We start from the raw sequence: 19,193 nt of genomic DNA, 5'->3' as shown, positions 1-19,193 counted from the left end.
GGGGGCGTGCTGGTGGAGATGCAGGCTGCCGGCAGCCCGCAGACTCGGGGCTCTGGAGGAAAGCGCTCCCTGCTCGCAGGAGGGGGCCCGACTCGGGGAGGGACGGCAGTTTAGGGCCTAGGGGGCCACGTGACCCTCCCCCAGGAATGCGATGATGTCACCGGGGGCGTGGCCATCCCCAAAATTAGGGAGGAAGGGGAAAAAAAAAAACCAGAAAAAGTTTCTTTCCTGGAGTCCCAAGCAAGGTGTGGGACAGAAGAAGGGATCCAAGTCAGAGCCCTGGGGCTCCGTGGGGCCCGACCCGCTGTCTGAAGTCCCCCTTTCCAGACCATGTCCGGGCCCACCTGGCTCCCCCCGAAGCAGCCGGAGCCCACTAGAGCCCCTCAGGGGAGAGCGCTCCCCCGAGGGGCCTCAGGGCCTCCCCTGGCCCACGGAGCAGGTAAGGCAGCCCCAGTGAGGCCCAGAGGCCCCCGGGGCCACCAGCGCTCTCAGCTCTGCCTTGCGCCGTCCGCGCCCCACTGAGCAGGCCCCTGCCGCCCCTTCCCCTCCCAGCCCCATTCTCAGACCCCAGGTGCAGGGCCGGGGGTGGGGGGGGGATGAAGAGGGACTCAAGACGTGAGTCCCTCTTCAAGGGTGAAGAGTGGCCTCCATGGGCGTCGTCACCTTGACCTTCCTCATCCCCACCTTGGCTCTCTCTTCCCTCACCCCAGCGCTCCAGCCCCACCCCCGGGTCAATTTTTGCCCCCTCCCATCTGAGCAGTGTTACCAGACCCCCGGGGAACCGGAGGACCGGGGGCTGGCCTGGGTGGGGTGCCACGGAGCACCCCAGCACTCACAGGTGAGCACAGGCACTGAGGGATGGGGTGATTTGGGCCAGGGGGGAGACCGTGGGATTTGCATTTCTCCCTGCTTTTTGCTCCCTCCCCAGGGCCTCCCCCCAGACAGGGGGGGCTTGCGCCCGGGAAGTCTGGATGCTGAGATAGACTCCCTGACCAGCATGCTGGCTGAGTTGGACGGGGGTCGAGGTCACGCCCCGCGGCGGCCTGACCGGCAGGTGACTCCCCTGTCCTGCCCCTGCCCCTGCCCCTTCCGATCCTTGACCCCGCCCCCCCCAAGCCTGGTTCCTACTCTGAATCCCCCCATTCCCAACCCGCCCCTCCCCCCTGCACCCACCCACAAGCCCCACGTGAGGGATGCTTACTCTGGGCCCTTGTCAAAGCTGGTTCTTGCCTGGGTGCCCCAAGGGGTGGGGGGGTTCCTATAGATGGGTGTCCTGGAAATGGGCCCAGCTCACTCCCACTCTGCGTTTCTCCCCAGGCTTACGAGCCCCCTGAGCCCCCAGCCTACCGCTCAGGGTCAGGCCCCTTGAGGCCGAATGGAGGGGCGCTTCCTCCCCCGCCGCTCCCAGGGTCCCCCTATGGGGCCCCCACTCCGGCCTCCTATGCTACGGCCAGCACCCCCGCCGGCCCTGCCTTCCCTGTGCAAGTGAAAGTGGCACGACCCGTGAGAGGCTGCGGCCCTCCCAGGCGGGGGGCCTCTCAGGCCTCCGGGCCCTCCCCGGGCCCCCACTTTCCTCTCCCAGGCCGAGGTGAAGTCTGGGGGGCTGGCTACAGGAGCCACCGCGAGCCAGGGCCGGGGGTTAAGGAGGAGGCCCCGGGGGTCTCCGGCCCTGCAGGCGCAAGAGGAGGCGGGTATGGGCCCCAGGTAAGCCCTGGGCCCTGGGATTTCGGGTCCATCAAAGACAACTAGATGCTGACTGGGTGGGGTGCAGGGGAGGGGGTGTTAATATTGGAGGTCTGGGATGTTGGGGCTCTGGATCCCCTGTGGATGTGGGGCAGGTCAGGACTAAAAAACGGAGGGGCCTAGATCTATACTCTGGCTGCCAGAGGGGCTCCCCCGGCCCCTGGGCTTGGACTTGTTCTGTGATAAGCTTTCTGGGTAGAATGGTCTGGTCACCCTCAGGACTCTCAGTGACAGCACTGGGAGCTAGAGGTAGGGCCAAACCCCTGAGTCTCACCTCCCAGGTCCCCCTGAGCCAGCCTCCCGAGGAGGAGCTTGAGAGGTTGACCAAGAAGCTGGTGCACGACATGAACCACCCGCCCAGCGGGGAGTACTTCGGTGAGCTGATCCCCGACCTCAGGGAGGTGGGACTGCAGAGTCAGATGGACAGCGGATCCGGCTTCCCGGCCTTTGAGGGGGTTGACCCTGTCCCTCCCCGTCCCCAGGCCGCTGTGGTGGCTGCGGAGAAGACGTGGTCGGGGATGGGGCCGGGGTTGTGGCCCTGGATCGCGTCTTCCACGTGGGCTGCTTTGTGTGTTCTACGTGCCGGGCCCAGCTTCGGGGCCAGCATTTCTACGCCGTGGAGAGGAGGGCGTATTGTGAGAGCTGCTATGTGGTGAGTGGTTGGGGGCCGGGAGGGCTTCCATCCAACTACAATAAATGAGTTGGAAACTAGAGGAATAGGGCTTGAAGCAGGGGAACTGACACTGATAAACGAGAAGAAGGGATGAATGAAGGAAGGAGCTCCACACTGGCTGCTGGAGAAGGACGATATTCCCTCATACGTGTGAAACATTTATTTATTTTTGGCTGCGCTGGCACTTCGTTGCTGCCAGCCAGCTTTCTCTAGCTGCGGTGCGCGGGCTTTTCATTGCGGTGGCTTCTCTTGTTGCAGACTACAGGCTCTAGAGTGTAGGCTCAGTAGTTGTGGTGCATGGGGTTAGTTGTTCTGAGGCGAATGGGATCTTCCCAGACCAGGGATGGAACTCATGTCCCCTGCCTTGCAGGGCAGATTCTTAACCACTGGACTGCCAGTGAAGTCCCAGGCATTTATTTTAGATTTACAGGAATGTGCTAAATCCCCACAATATCCCAGTGAAGCAGCTACTACTGCTGAAGGAAAATGAAGCTCAGAGAGGTTAAATAACTTGTCCAGGAAGCTGCAGTGCTGGGGTCAGTACTCAGATCTGTTCAAGGTCACCTTTCACTGAATCCCATGCAGGTGGATAGAGATAAGATGGATGGGCTGGATGGATGCCTGTAAGGGCTCCTGTGGGTCTCCCCAGCCCCCGACCTTCCTACCCTCTTTCCTGCCAGGCCACCCTGGAGAAGTGCTCCACGTGCTCCCAGCCCATCCTGGACCGGATTCTGCGGGCTATGGGGAAGGCCTACCACCCGGGCTGCTTCACCTGTGTGGTGTGCCACCGCGGCCTCGACGGCATTCCTTTCACTGTGGATGCCACGAGCCAGATCCACTGCATTGAGGACTTCCACAGGTCAGCTGGGTCCCCAGCTTCTGTCTCAGGATGTCTGGGCTGGCCTTTCCCATCTTCCTCATGACTCCTTCCCATTGCAGTACCAGCCTCTCCTGTTTGGCAACCCTGGCTGTGCCTCTTTCTCTCTTTCCCTAAGATCCCAAACTCTACCTCCCTTTGGTCTCTCCCATCCCCTGCCTTGTCCCGCCTTCTTTGGGATCCACTGTTAGTCCCCTCCAACCCTGGGGCTTGACAGCCTCCTGGGTTCCCTTCCACCCCCAGGAAGTTTGCCCCAAGATGCTCAGTATGTGGTGGGGCCATCATGCCCGAACCAGGTCAGGAGGAGACCGTGCGAATCGTAGCTCTGGATCGCAGTTTTCACATTGGCTGTTACAAGTGTGAGGTAGGGGGGCCTGGGCAACGGTGGGGGGAGGGGAAGGGTTATTGGGGTCCGGGGCACTGGGTGTGGTAAAGCATGATGGAGAAGGATCTCAGGGGTCCGGGCCTGATGGAAAGCTGTTGCTTCTTTCTAAACAGGAGTGTGGGCTGCTGCTCTCCTCTGAGGGTGAGTGTCAGGGCTGCTACCCACTGGATGGGCACATCTTGTGCAAGACCTGCAGTGCCTGGCGGATCCAGGAGCTCTCAGCCACTGTCACCACCGACTGCTGAGTCTCCCCAGGAGCACCTGCTGTGCCCTCCCTTCCCATCCACCACCCTCCCCGACAACTACCTTTATAACTTTGTCACCAAATGCTGTTTCCTTGTCCTCCAGTCACGAAATAACAACCCCGCCAGAGTTTACAAAACACTTTAAAGTCTGTTGTCTCATCTGATACTCTCACATCAACCCAGCACAAGCAGGTTGTGGTGACTGGCCTGCATTTTCACCTGAGAAGTGACTTCCTCAGGTTGCATGGCTCCCAAATGGCAGAACCAAGATCGGAAGGGTCTTCCTAGTCCTGGGTCAGTTTTTTGCAACTCCATTGTACACTCTTTTAAAAGTAGTTGCTGTAGAGATACTCCCCCCTCCCAACCCCGCCACAAGCCCTGGGAACAAGGCTGCAGTATGTGCAAGAAAGGCAGCATTTCCTTAAGTCTTCACACTCAACTCACTGAACAAGGACTTTTTTGTTATCCCTGGGGTGGTGGTGCATTTAATCTGGGGCAGCCCAGATCCTGCTTGGCCGTCAGGCTCACAACCTACAACTGATCTCATCAAGGTGCTGGTTGGGGTCTGCCACTTTTACTTAAAGATCGGGTGCCTTTGTGGAAGAAGAGCAGGAACAATGGGTTTTGCAGGTAGCGCGTACTGACAACCAATAACCACTGGTTCTCTGGTGGGATCACAAAATGGTGGGAAATGCTTTAAAATGGTTGCTGAATCCGCGAAAACGGAAGAGTCCCTACATCTCTGCCCTGCGCAAGGAGAGGGGAGAACCATTCCTGATGAAGTCGGGGGGGCTCCGCGATTAAACATAGGGGAAAGCGGCTGAATGCCAACTGGTTTAGACTTCGGACACATCCGGGGAAGCGCGACCCTCGACCTCGGCGGGAGGAAGCGCTCCCTCACGGCCGGGGCGGGGGGAGGGGGCGTTTACCGCCCTCCCCAGGCTTGGTCCCGCCCGGCTCCCGTAGTTCCTCTTGCTCGCACAGTTCTCGTCCCGCAGAACGCGCGAGACTTCTGGGTGCCCGCCCCTTCCCATCAGCCCCCGGTGCTCCCCGCCTTTCCCTCTCCGAGTTAGTTCTCCACCAGCCCCTGGTGGATGCAGTTTGTGGTTCCGGGCGCTGGTCTGCGGGTGACGCAGGCGCAGCTCGAGCTGCGCGCGCCGACCGTCCATCCTCGGCTGTCCCGGTTTCTTCGCGTCTATTCGGCCCCGTCGCCAAGAGCGCCCAGTCTCCCTCTTACCCTCCTCGTCGTCCCCGTCGCGCGCCCGAGGCAAGGGGCGGGCCCAGATCTCCCAAAGAACCTGCTGGCTGGACCGCGAGACAAACGGCCGCGACCGCTTCCAGGTGGGGGGAGGGGCCTGGAGCGGCAAGAGCCGGGCTGGGGCGGGAAGCAGGGAGAGGGGCTTGCGAGTGGGCGAGGAGGCCCCTGGGAGCGACTGGAGAGTCGGAGGCCTCCAGCTGCGGGGGCCGAGGCCTTATGATGGCGGGGTCGGCGGAGGGCTGGCCTTTTTGGAGGGAGGCGGGCACGCTGCTGCAAAGGGCGGGTGGGGTGGGGTCCTCTGCTCCTGCCGTCATTGTTGAACGCCCAGATTATCCCTCTCCGGATTCCAGGCCCCCTCAGCCAGAGCCATGGGTGACAGCGATGACGAGTATGATCGAAGGCGCAGGGACAAGTTTAGACGAGAGCGCAGCGACTACGACCGTTCCCGGGAGAGAGATGAAAGACGTCGAGGGGATGATTGGAATGACCGGTAGGACACAATTTTTTCTTAATTTCGGCTCCCTGTTTTATTGTCGGGCATTCAAGTTTCATTGCAGTTTTCTTAAAGCTTTATTAGGTCGAGCCATATGAAATCACTCGTTTTTGACTGTTTCATGTGGTTTGACTTCATTGCTCTATGGCTTAATTTTTGAAATGTTCAGAAGATCAGAACAACAGAGGTAAGAGTTTGAGTAGGAAAAAGCAGTGTTTGTGTGTGCATTCTATTGTTTGTAAATTATACCCCCAGAAAGTTGACTCAGAAAAAGTAATAATACAGAATTGGCTTGATTGGAGAGGTTATCAGACTAGTTCTCTATCAGGATATAATTAAATTTCTTGTAATAGTGTAGCCTAGAATCAGAAAGAGTTCTTTGAACAGTGATCAGTTCAGTTCAGTTGCTCAGTAGGGTCGGACCCATTGTGACCCCATGGACTGCAGCATACCAGGCTTCCCTGTCCATCACCAACTCCTGGAGATTGCTAAAACTAATGTCCAATGAGTTGGTGATGCCATCGGTGATCCATGGATGGGATTACTTGATTAGGTTTGATGTAGCTAGTGATTTGGAGAAGGCAATGGCATCCCACTCCAGTACTCTTGCCTGGAAAATCCCATGGATGGAGGAGCCTGGTAGGCTGCAGTCCATGAGGTCGCTAAGAGTCGGACGCGACTGAGCGACTTCCCTTTCACTTTTCACTTTCATGCTTTGGAGAAGGAAATGGCAACCCACTCCGGTGTTCTTGCCTGGAGAATCCGAGGGACGAGGGAGCCTGGTGGGCTGCCGTCTCTGGGGTCGCACAGACTCGGACACGACTGAAGTGACTTAGCAGTAGTGATTAGCTTTCTGGGATGTTCTGGAGTAGATTAGAGTTGAGGTTTTTTCTGTTAAATAGTTGATATTTAAAGGAATTGAGGAAGATTTTTATCTAAGGAACATCATAAGTATCTGGTCAGTGAGTTGATATCACAGACTTGATTTGGAAACAGGTTATCAGAAAAAAAGTTTGAGATGGCTTATTGAGTAGCGTTTATTCATCTAGTGTCATCTTGAAAAAGAAGTTTAGTAAGTTGTTCAGTGTTTCCCTCAACGTATCTCTTCACTGTGGAGACTGTCTGCGGCACCTTGTTTTCTTTAGTATTTTTCTAAGAAAGTCAGGAGACGCTTTTCCAGTAAGCAGCCTGGGGTGACTTCTAAAAACGGTGCACTATTCACTTGATCCAGAAAACCCCACAAAATCATGCAGATCAAGAGGTTCAAATCTTTGTGTTTACTTTAAGAACACTCATGAAACTGCCCAGGCAATTAAGGGTGTGCATATCTGAAAAGCCACCAAGTATCTGAAGGCTGTCACTTTAAAGAAGCTGTGTGTGCCATTCCGTCGTAACGGTGGAGTTGGGAGGTGTGCACAGGCCAAGCAGTGAGGCTGGACACAGGGTTGGTGGCCCAAAAAGAGTGCTGACGTTTTACTGCACGTGCTCAAAAATGCAGAGAGTCATGCTGGACTTACGGGCTTAGATGTAGATTCTCTGGTCATTGAGCACATCCAGGTGAACAAAGGCCCAGGGTGCCGTGCAGGACTTACAGAGCTCATGGTCGGGTCAACCTGTACATGAGCTCTCCTTGCCACATTGAGGTGATCCTTACTGAAAAAGAATGGCTTGTTCCTAAACCAGAAGAGGAGGCTGCCCAGAAGTAAAAGATTTCCCAGAAGAACCTGAAGAAAAAACTTCGGCCTGGGAATAAATGCCGCAAAAAATTAAAGCAAATAAAGGTGTAAAAATAATAAAAGAGGACAACCAAATGCATTCTTCTGAATTCTGAAGATGGCCAAGGGATAGTTATTGTCTTTAAGGAGTTGACAGTCAGGGGCTTGGAGTGTGGGGCAAAATGGCCTTGGGTGTATGCTGTAAATGAATATATTTATCTATGAGAGGTCATGATGAAGATGTGAAATGTTGAGGGAACAGATCTGAGGGAGAGGAGAAGTGGTGAAGGTATTGTAGGGGAGGGTGACAGGAAGGGGACACTTAGGAAAGTTTGGAAAGATTAGTGGGAATTCCTCAGACACAGATGGGCTGTACAGCTTGGACTTGGGGACATAATGTTGTTCACAGAAAAGAACATAGGTTCTAGTTTTTTTAGAGTAGTGGTTCTCATAATACCTCAGAGGTCTGTGAGCCTACAACTGTTTTTTATCTTTTAAAATTTTTGTTCTTTTTTAAAAATTCTTTTTCATTATGGTTTATTACAGAGTACTAGTTTCCTGTGCTATACAGTAAAACTTGTCACTTACCAATTCTATATATAATAGCTTGCACTTGCTAACGCCAAACTCCCGCTCCATTCCTCTCCCCCCTTGGCAGCCACAAGTCTGTCCTGTATGTCTGTGAGTGTTTCTGTTTCATAGATATGTTCATTTGTGTTATGTTTTAGATTCCACGTGTAAGTAACATCATACAGTATTTGTCTTTCTCTTTGAGTCACTTCGCCTCGTGTGGTGATCTCTAGGTCCATCCGTGTTGCTACATGGCGTTGCTTCATTCCTTTTTATGGCTAAGTAGCATTCCTTTCTGAACACCATACACTGTGTTAGTTTATCCATCTCTCTGTAGGCCGTCATTTAGATTGTTTCCATATCTTGGCTGCTGTAAATAGTGCTGCTGTGAACATAGGGTTGCATTTATCTTTCTGACTTACGTACGGTTTTGTCTGAGTGATGCCCAGGAGTAGGTCTTCTCTGGTGGCTCAGACGGTAAAGAATCTGCTTGCGATGTGGGAGATCTGGGTTGGGAAGATCCCATGGAGGAGGGCATGGCAACCCAGTCCAGTATTCTTGCCTGGAGAATCCCCATGGACAGAGGAGCCTGGCGGGCTGCAGTCTGTGGGTTCGAAAAGAGTTGAACATGACGGGGTGACTAAGCAGGATTGCTAGATCATATGGCAAGTGTAATATCAGTCTTTTGAGGAACCTCCATCCTGTTTTCCGTAGTGGCTGCAGACAGCTTACATTCCTGCCAGCAGTGTAGGGGGGAGGTCCCCCTTTCTCTACACCCTCTCCAAGCATTTGTTGTTAGCTCGCAACTTTTCATAGTGATACTAAGGTAGTATTGTTGCTTTCACTGTATTGACACTGTGCCCTAGCAATGGTGAGTAAAACTGCTTTGATTCGCGCTGGTGCCCTAGCCCAAATCACAGCAGTGGCACCGGTGCTCGATAAAAGCTTCATGTACTGTCATTGATGAAGCGATAACAATTCTATTTTATTTTTTTATTTTTTTTATCAATAACAATTTTAAACTTTATTAATTCTTAACTTCTTAATATAGTTTTTAATACATGTGATGAATAGGAAGTATGCATAAAGCACTTCTGCATATTGTATCACCTGGGCTTCCCAGGTGGCGCAGTGGTAAAGAGTCACCTGCAAGGACGGGGCTCGATCCCTGGGTTGGGGATCGAACCCATGGGATTGGAAAGTCCATGGGGTTGAAAAGAATCGGACACGACTGAGCGACTAAGCCTGCACGCCTGTGGTATAGTGGTTATCTTGAGGAGGACCTTTTGTGGGATTGAGTTGTGAGCTGAGTTAACAGCCCTGATCACTCCTCTCCTGTGAGATGCCTTTTTTTTTTTTTACCTGAATGGATGGCTGTCAAACAGTGCTTATTCATATTTGGGTTTTGGGTAGACATTTTCTTGGGAATAAAAGCTAAGAGAACTTGCTACTCTTGTTGTTCAGTCACTATGTCGTGTCCGACTCTGTGACCCCATGGACTGCAGCACGCCAGGCTCCTCTGTCCCCCACTATCTCCCGGAGTGTGCTCAAATTCATATCCATTGAGTTGGTGCTGCTGTCTAACCACTTGTTACTTTAGGGAAAATTGTCAGTTTTGTTGCCAGTAAGAAAGTGGAACTTGGCAGAGAAAACTAAATTTTGGAAAACTTTTATCTACAATGTCAGTTTGTCAGCTCCCCATTGCTTTAAAGGCTTTTATGGTGAGATAGGTAGTGATACTAAATGATATATTTTAATACTGTGTAATGAGATGTGCCAAGGTCCATTAAAAGAGCAAAGAAGAACAATGAACTTTAATGTAGCGGAGTACAAAATGTTCATTGATTTGGTTTCAGATTCCACATTGCAGCTAGCCTTTAAGATAACTATCTCTTGCCAAATTTTGGGGAGTGTCAAAAACAGTGAATAGGGAATTCCCTGGCAGTCCAGTGGTTGGGGACTCTGGGCTGTCACTGCTGAGAGCCCAGGTTGGATTTCTGGTTGGGGAACTAAGATCTCGAAAGCTGCATGGCACAGCCAAACCAAACAGAATATCCCCAATAATCTGAAAAGGTTATTAACGTACTCCCTTTTTCAAGTACATATCACTGTGTACTTCACATTTTCCAACCAAACAACGTATCTTAACAGGTTGAATGGAGACGTATATACTGTGAGAATCCAGTTGTCTCCTTTAAAATTAAGCCAGACCTTGAAAAAATTTGTAAATGAAAAAAAACAGTGCGACTTTTTTCACAGAATTTTTTATTGGAAAATAGCCATTTCGTGTACAAATATATAATTCGTATTACTGTGTGATTTCAAAGTGAATAGTCTTTTTCTGTTCTGATTTTGAATACAGTTAAATGTTGATAAATATAACTCATATAAGCAAAAGCTCTTTAATTTTTAAGAGTGTAAGGAGGTCGTCCCAAGACTGAAAAGTTTGAGAACTACTGGGTTATAGCAGAGGATTTTCCTTTGTTAAGATGCAGATGGGGTTCACTGGTGATTGGTAGAGAATCTGGAATGGTCGCCAGGAACCAGAGTTTTGAATTTAAGCAAGGGCATGACATGTTCACATTTTGTTTGAGAAAGAGCCCTTTGACCTTGGAGAGGAGGAAGGGGAGAGACCAGAGGTAGGGAATACGAACCAAGGCTGCACTTAAAAGGAGAAGTGGCCGGGACCAGGGCACATAGACCTGGCTGAGTTTATGGGAATGGCAGGGGAAAGAACAGCCTTCGTTGCGTTTGAGGCAGAGAGTTAATAAGCTGATAACAAGTTAGCGGTGAGAGTGACCCTTGGTAACTGGATGCGGGGCAGTCTGTTGGTGCAGCTGAAAGTGGGAAGCTGTGGGTCGGGGGCGGCAAGTTTGGGCCCATAGCGATGGAAATAACAGGCTTGATTCTGGTCATGTTGAATTGGAGGTGGCAATAATAGAAGGGGTTGGTAACATTGCTCTGGAGTTCAGAAAAAAGGCCAGGCTGGAGGAAGAGTTGACGAGTCATCAGCTTGTGGGTAGTGGCTGAAGTGGTGGAAGTAGACAAGTCTTTCCGCTTAGAGGGTTCTTTTGGAATACAGTTTGCAGCTTTTAGTCTGGATGTATTCAGATCCAGTACTTCAGCTACCTGATGCAAAGAGCCAACTCACTGGAAAAAACCCTGATGCCGGGAAAGATTCAAGGCCAAAGTAGAAGGGGCAGCAGAGGGTGAGAAGGTTAGAGAGCATCACCGACTCAGTGGACATGAATTTGAGCAAACTGAGAGATAGTGAAGGACAGAGGGGCCTGGCGTGCTGCAGTCCACGAGGTTGCAGAGTTGGACACGACTTAGCGACTGAACAACAACTCAGATAGGATAGAAAGAGCCCGTCCAGGAGTGTGGTCTTGGGATACCCAGCTGTGTTGTCGTATTTACCGCTGCTTGTTCTTACCTCCAGAGAGTGGGACCGGGGCCGGGAGCGCCGCAGTCGGGGCGAATATCGTGACTATGACCGGAATCGGCGGGAGCGCTTCTCGCCTCCACGGCACGAGCTCAGCCCCCCGCAGAAGCGCATGCGGCGAGACTGGTGAGATGGCGACAGCCTCTGTCCTCTCTCCGGGCCTCGGCTCTCCCCCCTCACTTCTGCTGAGAACTTTCTCGGTCGTTTCCTTTGCTCAGACTTCCCCTCAAGTCATCTCTTTTGGTCCCTTTAAGCCCTTGTGGGAGAGACCGCAGTCCACGTGCACCCCCCTTCGGTCCCGTCCTCTGTCCTCTGGAGAGCTGCTTGCCTTCTCCGCCTGACTTTTGTGTCCCCCACCCTCAGGGATGAGCACAGCTCTGACCCATACCACAGTGGCTATGAGATGCCCTATGCTGGGGGGGGTGGGGGCCCAGCTTATGGCCCCCCTCAGCCCTGGGGCCACCCAGACGTCCACATCGTGCAGCACCCTGTTCTGCCTATCCAGGCCAGGTGAGACCTGCGCTTCAGGGGGGGCCCGGGAGAAGGGGGTCCACGTTTGGGGATGGATTGGGGTGGCTGAAGCCAGGAGAATTGGGTTGGGCACACAAGCGCACCAGTGGGCGGTGGCAGCCGTTGGTACCTCGGGGTGATGGTCTTGGTGGGCAAAGGGAGAGGGCAGCTGGCTGCCTTGGCCCCCCCCATTCTCCCACCCTCTTCCCCCACATTCAAGACTTCCTGACCAGCGCGTCCCCCCGCCCCCACAGGCTGGGCAGCATAGCAGAGATCGACCTGGGCGTGCCGCCCCCTGTGATGAAGACCTTCAAGGAGTTCCTCCTGTCCCTGGATGATGCTGTGGACGAGACCGAGGCGGTCAAGCGCTACAACGACTACAAGCTGGACTTCCGGAGGCAGCAGATGCAGGACTTCTTCCTGGCTCACAAGGATGAGGAGTGGTGAGTGCCCCTCCTCGCCTACCGTCTTGTCCCTGGCATGTTTCCCCTGGCCCTGCCAGTGGGGCCTGCAGCCCGGTGCTCTCCCCATCTCCCCCAGTCCAGCACTTCTGGGGGCGGGGGAGGGGAGTGTGCCAGCCCTGGCCGATGGGTCTCCTCACCTCCACGTCCGCCACGGCCCCCCACCCCCCCCCACCCCAATCTCCCTTCCTGCCGTCCTCGGTGAGTGAGCCACCTCCAGGCAGCTGGCCAGAGCCACCTGTTCCTCTGGAGCGGCAGACACACCGCCTCCCCCTTGCGTTTGGGGTCACCGCCATCCCTGATCGCTGGGACCCTGTGTGGCGGTGGCGTCCTCCCAAAAGCAACGAGTGAAACCAGACAAGAAAAGCAAAGCTCTCAGGATCGTTTGACAGAAAAAGAATTTTGATTTTTTTCCTTTTGTGGATGTTTTAATTTTAATCAACCATCTTTTCCCCCCTTCCTGCTCCTCCTCCTCCTCATCCTCTTTCTGCTCCTCCTCCTTGAAAAGAGCCAGAACTGGGAACTACACCCGCTCATCGACGGAGCTCGGAGCAAACCCACCTCCACCCCCACCATACCCAGCCCATACATGAGCCCCCTGGGCTGACCGCGCTGCCCGGGCCAGGCAGACAGGCAGGGCACCGTTGTGCACAATGCAGCGGTTTAGCTGAATGTGATTGCTCAGGCAGCTAGTCAGTCAGGGCCCCCACCGCGGAGTCCCGCGGGGGTGGGGCACCCGGGCCGGGCGCCCCAGCCAGGAGCCAGCCGGTGGCCCACCAGCCAGCATGGGCCCTGGGCGCGGCTAGTTAAATCTTGAGCTCTGTTTGACCAAGCGGCCAAGGTAAAGATCCTGGAGGTGACGCCTGCGGCTTTCCCTTCCTCTTCTGCTCAGCTGTGGTTCTGTTCTGTCCCTGTCTCCTCTTTCTTCTTAACCCATGTCTTTGTCTTACTCACTCATAGACCTGTCATTCTTTCTCTGTCCCCGTTCTTGCTCCTGTCTGACACTTCTTTCCACTGGGGTTTTGTTTTTTTCCTAGTTTTCGTTTAGTCTTTAGTTTTCCTCCTTGTTTTTGTTCTGGGACTTTCTCACACTTTGCCCTTTCTTCTTTGCATATCCTAATTTCTTTTGTCCTCCCCGCCCTCTCCTGCCCAGGGTCCTATTTTAAGTGTTTTCTTTTTCATGCTCTAACCTAACCCTCCATCCCTGTCCTCTCTTGATCCCTGTGGGCAGTACCTGAGGTTATAAGGGCACTTCAGTTTCTCCCTTTGGTCTTTCCCTGTCCCTTCACCAGCTGCTTATCTTCCCTAGCGGGGAGAAAGGTGTCCTGCCTTTTGTGGCTTTTCCTTTCTGGTGATTTCAGGTTTCCCTGTCTTCCACCAAGGGATGGAGGGAGCTGGTGGGAGCAGTCCTTTTAATGATTCTAGTTTGGGGTTGGCAAGGAGAGGGAGGTTCTTTGGGACCTACTATTTCTTTAGTGGTACTTTGGGAAGCTGTGGGAAACTACACTCCTTAAAATTGGTGTTTCCCAGACATTTTGGGCAGTCATTCTGCCCCCAGCCCTGACTCCCCCTGTAGTCATACTCTTTCCAAATCTAGAGCTCTTAGTTCTTGGATCTCCCCCAGATCTTCTCAGAGCCTAACCTCTGGTTCCTTTCGGGGGGTTTGGGTGGTTCAGGTGCACCCCCTCCCCTGATCCACTGTTATGACCGTCTGTGGGTGTGAGAGGATGGGGGCTGTGCCCTGACTTTCCCGGGCCCCTCCCCATGTCCTGGCTCTGGCCTCCAGTGACTGTTTGGCTCTTCCCTCCCCACCTCCTTCTCAGGTTTCGGTCTAAGTACCACCCAGATGAGGTGGGGAAGCGTCGGCAGGAGGCCCGAGGGGCCCTGCAAAACCGACTAAGGGTGTTCCTGTCCCTCATGGAGAGTGGCTGGTTTGATAATCTTCTGCTGGACATAGACAAAGCTGACGCCATTGTCAAGATGCTGGATGCAGGTGTGTGGATTGGGAGGGGTGGACTTGTCTGGTGACCAGGGTCTTGGCTGAAGATGAAAATTGATAGAAAGCCAGAGGCAGAAGGCCAGGACCCTTGGAATGTGACCTCTGCTCCCTGTGTTGGTAGCTGTGATTAAGATGGAAGGAGGTACAGAGAATGATCTGCGGATCCTGGAGCAGGAGGAGGAGGAGGAGCAGGCAGGAAAGCCTGGGGAGCCCAACAAGAAAGAGGAAAGCCGGGTCGGACCAGGCCTGGGCGATGGAGAGCGCAAGGCCAACGAAAAGGATGACAAGAAAGAAGATGGCAAACAGGTCTCAGTGCTGGTGCTGTCTTGTGAGGCCTGGAGGGCGGGAAATGGAGCCACTTTAGGGTGTTGGGTATTGGGTGGGCGAGAGGCAAACTTGTGGACTGAGCTGCTGGAGAGTTGGCAGGGCTCTCTGAAAAAGGCTGAAGGAGAGAATGATGTTCCTGGTGATTTGTCTCTACCTATAGGCTGAAAATGAGAGTTCCAGTGATGACAAAATTAAGAAATCTGAAGGTGATGGGGACAAAGAAGAGAAGAAGGAAGACTCTGAGAAAGAAGCCAAAAAGGTAGGTTCTCGCTTGGATAAGGCTGCAGTCGGGGCTGGGTCCTGGTTCCTGACTCCCCCCTTGCTGTGGGTCTCACAGAGCAGCAAGAAGCGGAACAGGAAGCACAGTGGTGATGACAGCTTTGACGAAGGCAGTGTGTCCGAGTCGGAGTCAGAGTCTGAGAGTGGCCAGGCCGAGGAGGAGAAGGAGGAGGCTGGTAGGTCTTATTTTCAGTCTCTTGCTACTGATGGTGCTGGGGAGGGTGAGGGGGCTGGTGAGGCGAGAGGTGGGTGAAATTGATAAGGAGGGGACCTTTTGGGAGAGACTGGTTGCGGGAGGCGTAACAACTTCTCTTGGAGAAGGAAATGGCAACCCACTCCAGTATCCTTGCCTGGAGAATCTGATGGACAGAGGAGCCTGGTAGGCTGCAGTCCACGGGGTCGCAGAGTCGGACACGACTGAGCGACTTTACTCACTAACAACTTCTCTATTCTCCCTTCACCCAACAACAAATTTTCGCTGACTCCCACTGCTCCCTGCATAGATGAAACACTCAAGGAAAAGGAGAAGCCCAAGGAAGAAGAGAGGGAGAAGCCTAAGGACGCCCCTGGGCTGGAATGCAAACCCCGACCCCTGCATAAGACGTGCTCTCTCTTCATGCGCAACATCGCGCCCAACATCTCCCGGGCTGAGATCATTTCTGTGAGTGTGGGCAGGGGTGACACCTAGGCTTTGGGTGGGGACGGCAGGGGGATGAGAACCTGGCGCTGCTTCTGATGCACACACACCCCTGTTTCTCTAACAGGGAAGCCCCTTCCCCCTGGGCCCACGGCCTCCAGAGAGGCCAGCCCTGACTGCAGCATTTGCTTTCAGCTGCTGCTGTTCTTAAGCCCTTGTATTGTTTTTTCCTAGTCCAAGGATAGATGAAAAGGCAGTTCCCCAGGGTTCTAAGGACATAGGGATTGGAGGAAGAAGTAAATTGTTGAATCACTAGGTAGGGTTTCTGTTTCTGCTTTTACAGCTTTGTAAACGATATCCAGGCTTTATGCGTGTGGCGTTATCGGAGCCCCAGCCGGAGAGGAGGTGAGGAAGGTGGGAGGCGTGACCCTGGACACCTTGGGGAAAAGCTTTAGGGAAGATGAGTGGCCAGCATCACCTCCATCCCAGGATTATGTGGGCATTTTCTTGTTCAGGTTTTTCCGCCGTGGTTGGGTGACCTTTGACCGCAGCGTGAACATTAAGGAGATCTGTTGGAACCTGCAGAATATCCGAGTGAGTGCTGGGAGTGGGGCTGTTGAGGAAGAGAAAGTAGGGCCTTGCATGCTCCGCACAGTCTCGTTCCTTTGTTCATTGACGGCTCCATCCATCCAGTCTTTATTTCATCCATTTTGCCTGCTCACGTGGACTGCATGCGGTTGTCTCTGGGTGTGGCCCTAAGACTGTTGGAGTGAGCAACACATCCTGGTCCCTGTACACAGGGGCTCGGTCTGATCACTAGTGTGCTCGTGGGGCCAGTCTTCTAGTGGCTCTTCTCGGGCAAGTGTTGCTAAGCTTTCGGTCCCCTCCAGCTCCGGGAGTGTGAGCTGAGCCCTGGCGTAAACAGAGACCTCACTCGTCGTGTCCGCAACATCAACGGCATCACCCAGCACAAGCAGATCGTGCGCAACGACATCAAGCTGGCAGCCAAGCTGGTCCACACACTGGACGACAGGACCCAGCTCTGGGCCCCGGAGCCCGGGACTCCTGCCCTGCCAGCGGTCAGTGACTCCTCAGGGAGCTTTTTACCACCTCGTCAGCTATGGGCACCTCTGGCCTTACCTGATCTGTAGCATTGACCCCTTGTACCCACCCACGTCTTTGCCCTTCTCCTGGGCAGCACCTTCAGCTCCAATGAAACAGATTGATGTTAGTGATTATTTATGGGCTAAGGCAGAACAGACGTGTAAATGTAATATTTATTATAAATATAGTATTCTATAAAATATTATATTGAAATATAACAACAGAGAGGTAACAGGCCAGCTGAGTCCTGAGCTCCTTTCTGCCCCACTTGGCCTTTTCAAATGCAAAGGTTCCTAGGCTGCCCTGAAGAGTTTTGTCTGCCTCTCTCACCTCACCTCTCACCCTTCCAGAGTCTGCCCTCACAGAACCCGATCTTGAAGAATATCACTGACTACCTGATTGAGGAGGTGAGCGCTGAGGAGGAGGAGCTGCTGGGGAGCAGTGGGGGGGCCCCTCCCGAGGAGCCTCCGAAGGAAGGGAACCCTGCAGAGATCAACGTGGAGCGGGATGAGAAGCTGATCAAGGTGCCAGTGGGAGCGGAGTGTGGGGCGTGGGAGAGCCTGGCTCAGGCGGTAAAGGGGGAAGAGTGATGAACTCACTGCTTCTCATGTTTCTTAGGTTTTGGACAAGCTCCTTCTCTATTTGCGCATCGTGCACTCCCTGGATTATTATAACACGTGCGAGTACCCCAACGAGGATGAAATGCCCAACCGTTGTGGCATCATCCACGTTCGGGGGCCCATGCCACCCAACCGCATCAGCCATGGGGAAGGTGAGTTCCCCGCTCCCCATCCTGGTTTCTCTTGCTCTCCGCTGCCTCTGGCCTTGGTTCTGCCCTGGTAGTAGTGCTCTGCCACCCTCTCCTCCAATCCCCTCCTCCTGGCTCCTTTCTCCAACCTGCTCCTGTCTGTACCCCAACCATAGTCCTAGAGTGGCAGAAGACATTTGAGGAGAAACTGACTCCGCTGCTGAGTGTGCGAGAATCTCTCTCAGAGGAAGAGGCCCAGAAGATGGGTCGCAAAGACCCTGAACAGGAAGTGGAAAAGTTTGTGACCTCCAACACCCAGGAACTGGGCAAGGATAAGTGGCTATGCCCTCTCAGTGGCAAGAAATTCAAGGTCTGTGATGACAATTATGTTGTTAGGACAATGGGAAGAGAGGGTTGAGCCAGGAGGCCTCTTCAAGCCTGGGGAGGAAGTGTTCACTGGGATTGGAGAGGGGAGGACTGTCCTTGAAGATTGGGTCTGGGCAGCAAGGGAGCCCACACTGTTCAGTCTGTCCTAATCCCCTCTTCTCTTCGCCCAGGGCCCCGAGTTTGTACGTAAACATATCTTCAATAAGCATGCAGAAAAGATTGAGGAAGTGAAGAAGGAGGTAGCCTTTTTTAACAACTTTCTCACTGATGCCAAGCGCCCTGCTCTGCCTGAGATCAAGCCAGCTCAGCCACCAGGCCCTGCCCAGAGTAAGATACGATCCATGAGGGTCTGCCCCATTCTCTGTCCCTTGACTGTTCAAAGACTCCTGGTTCTAACTGGTGAGACCTAAGTTTCTACCCCAGTCTCAGGCCATATTACTAAAAGCGCATTCATTGTCTTCCTCCCCCGCCCCCTCCCCCGCAGTAATTCATGTTCCTGTCCTTGTTGTACTCCCCCCAGGTCTGACCCCGGGACTTCCCTACCCACACCAGACTCCCCAGGGCCTGATGCCCTATGGTCAGCCCAGGCCCCCCATCTTGGGCTATGGAGGTAAGTGTAAGAGGGAGTTGAAGGACTTGAACTGGGGCTGGGAGAAAGAAAACTTAGGGTATAGTTGAGGTCACAGCGTTTCAACTCTGTACTGATCTTTTTCCTAGCTGGTGCTGTTCGCCCTGCAGTCCCCACAGGAGGACCCCCATACCCCCATGCTCCCTATGGTGCTGGCCGAGGGAACTATGATGCTTTCCGAGGCCAGGGAGGTTACCCTGGGAAACCTCGAAACAGGTGAGAATGGGATAAGATGGTTACGTTTTCTTGGTCCTCTGCAAACTTCCTTTCAGAGACCCTCAACTCTAACCCTGTCTTAACTCTTTCTGACCGCACAGGATGGTCCGTGGAGACCCACGGGCCATTGTGGAATACCGTGACCTGGATGCTCCAGATGATGTGGACTTCTTTTGACTCACCTACTTTTCCTCACTCCTGGTATCATCTGTACTTGTGACTGCCTTGTCTTATCCAGCTCTGAGAAGTTTTTGTACGTTCAGCCCTACTGCCAGTAAAAGCACTTGCGTGGTGACTCTTGGCTTAGTATATATGAAGTGTTCATTGCTCAGTCGTGTCTGATTCTTTGTGACCCCATGGACTGTAGCCCACCAGGCTCCTCTGTCCATGGATTTCTCCAGGCAAGAATACTGGAGTGGCTTGCCATGCTCTTCTCCAGGGGACCTTCCTGACCTAGGGATCAGACCTGGGTTCTTGCATTGCAGGCAGAATATAT

The 19,193-nt window shown here is 53.5% G+C and overlaps 2 protein-coding genes across 4 annotated transcripts; both read left to right on the top strand.

Moving 5' to 3' along the window:
• Positions 1-4: 4 nt before the first annotated feature.
• TRIP6 (thyroid hormone receptor interactor 6) lies at positions 5-4,062 on the top strand. 2 transcript variants are annotated; one of them, XM_061402084.1, is made up of 9 exons: positions 5-439; positions 711-838; positions 929-1,054; positions 1,318-1,704; positions 2,025-2,118; positions 2,226-2,395; positions 3,097-3,275; positions 3,537-3,657; positions 3,792-4,062. In XM_061402084.1, exons 1-9 carry the CDS (start codon positions 331-333, stop codon positions 3,921-3,923), a joined length of 1,446 nt encoding a protein of 481 aa, XP_061258068.1. In that variant the 5' UTR covers positions 5-330; the 3' UTR covers positions 3,924-4,062. The 2 variants fall into 2 exon arrangements, with proteins under 2 accessions (XP_061258068.1, XP_061258069.1); XM_061402085.1 differs by lacking the exon at positions 1,318-1,704 and having other exon boundaries at positions 7-439.
• Positions 4,063-4,958: 896 nt separating this feature from the next.
• Positions 4,959-18,992, top strand: SRRT (serrate, RNA effector molecule). 2 transcript variants are annotated; one of them, XM_061402061.1, is made up of 20 exons: positions 4,959-5,264; positions 5,532-5,671; positions 11,399-11,527; positions 11,765-11,911; positions 12,166-12,354; positions 14,196-14,365; positions 14,493-14,677; positions 14,859-14,957; positions 15,036-15,153; positions 15,481-15,638; positions 15,958-16,019; positions 16,130-16,208; positions 16,505-16,693; positions 17,069-17,242; positions 17,337-17,490; positions 17,643-17,836; positions 18,024-18,180; positions 18,374-18,463; positions 18,571-18,697; positions 18,799-18,992. In XM_061402061.1, the coding sequence occupies exons 2-20, from the start codon at positions 5,550-5,552 to the stop codon at positions 18,872-18,874; spliced, it is 2,619 nt and encodes an 872-aa protein (XP_061258045.1). In that variant the 5' UTR covers positions 4,959-5,264; positions 5,532-5,549; the 3' UTR covers positions 18,875-18,992. The 2 variants fall into 2 exon arrangements, with proteins under 2 accessions (XP_061258045.1, XP_061258044.1); XM_061402060.1 differs by having other exon boundaries at positions 18,362-18,463.
• The last annotated feature ends 201 nt before the right edge of the window (positions 18,993-19,193 follow it).

This window comes from Bos javanicus, chromosome 25 (assembly GCF_032452875.1).
Source record: "Bos javanicus breed banteng chromosome 25, ARS-OSU_banteng_1.0, whole genome shotgun sequence".
NCBI lineage: Eukaryota > Metazoa > Chordata > Mammalia > Artiodactyla > Bovidae > Bos > Bos javanicus.
The sequence above is the reverse complement of the archived record's forward strand: the minus strand, read 5'-3'. Positions and strand labels throughout refer to the sequence as shown.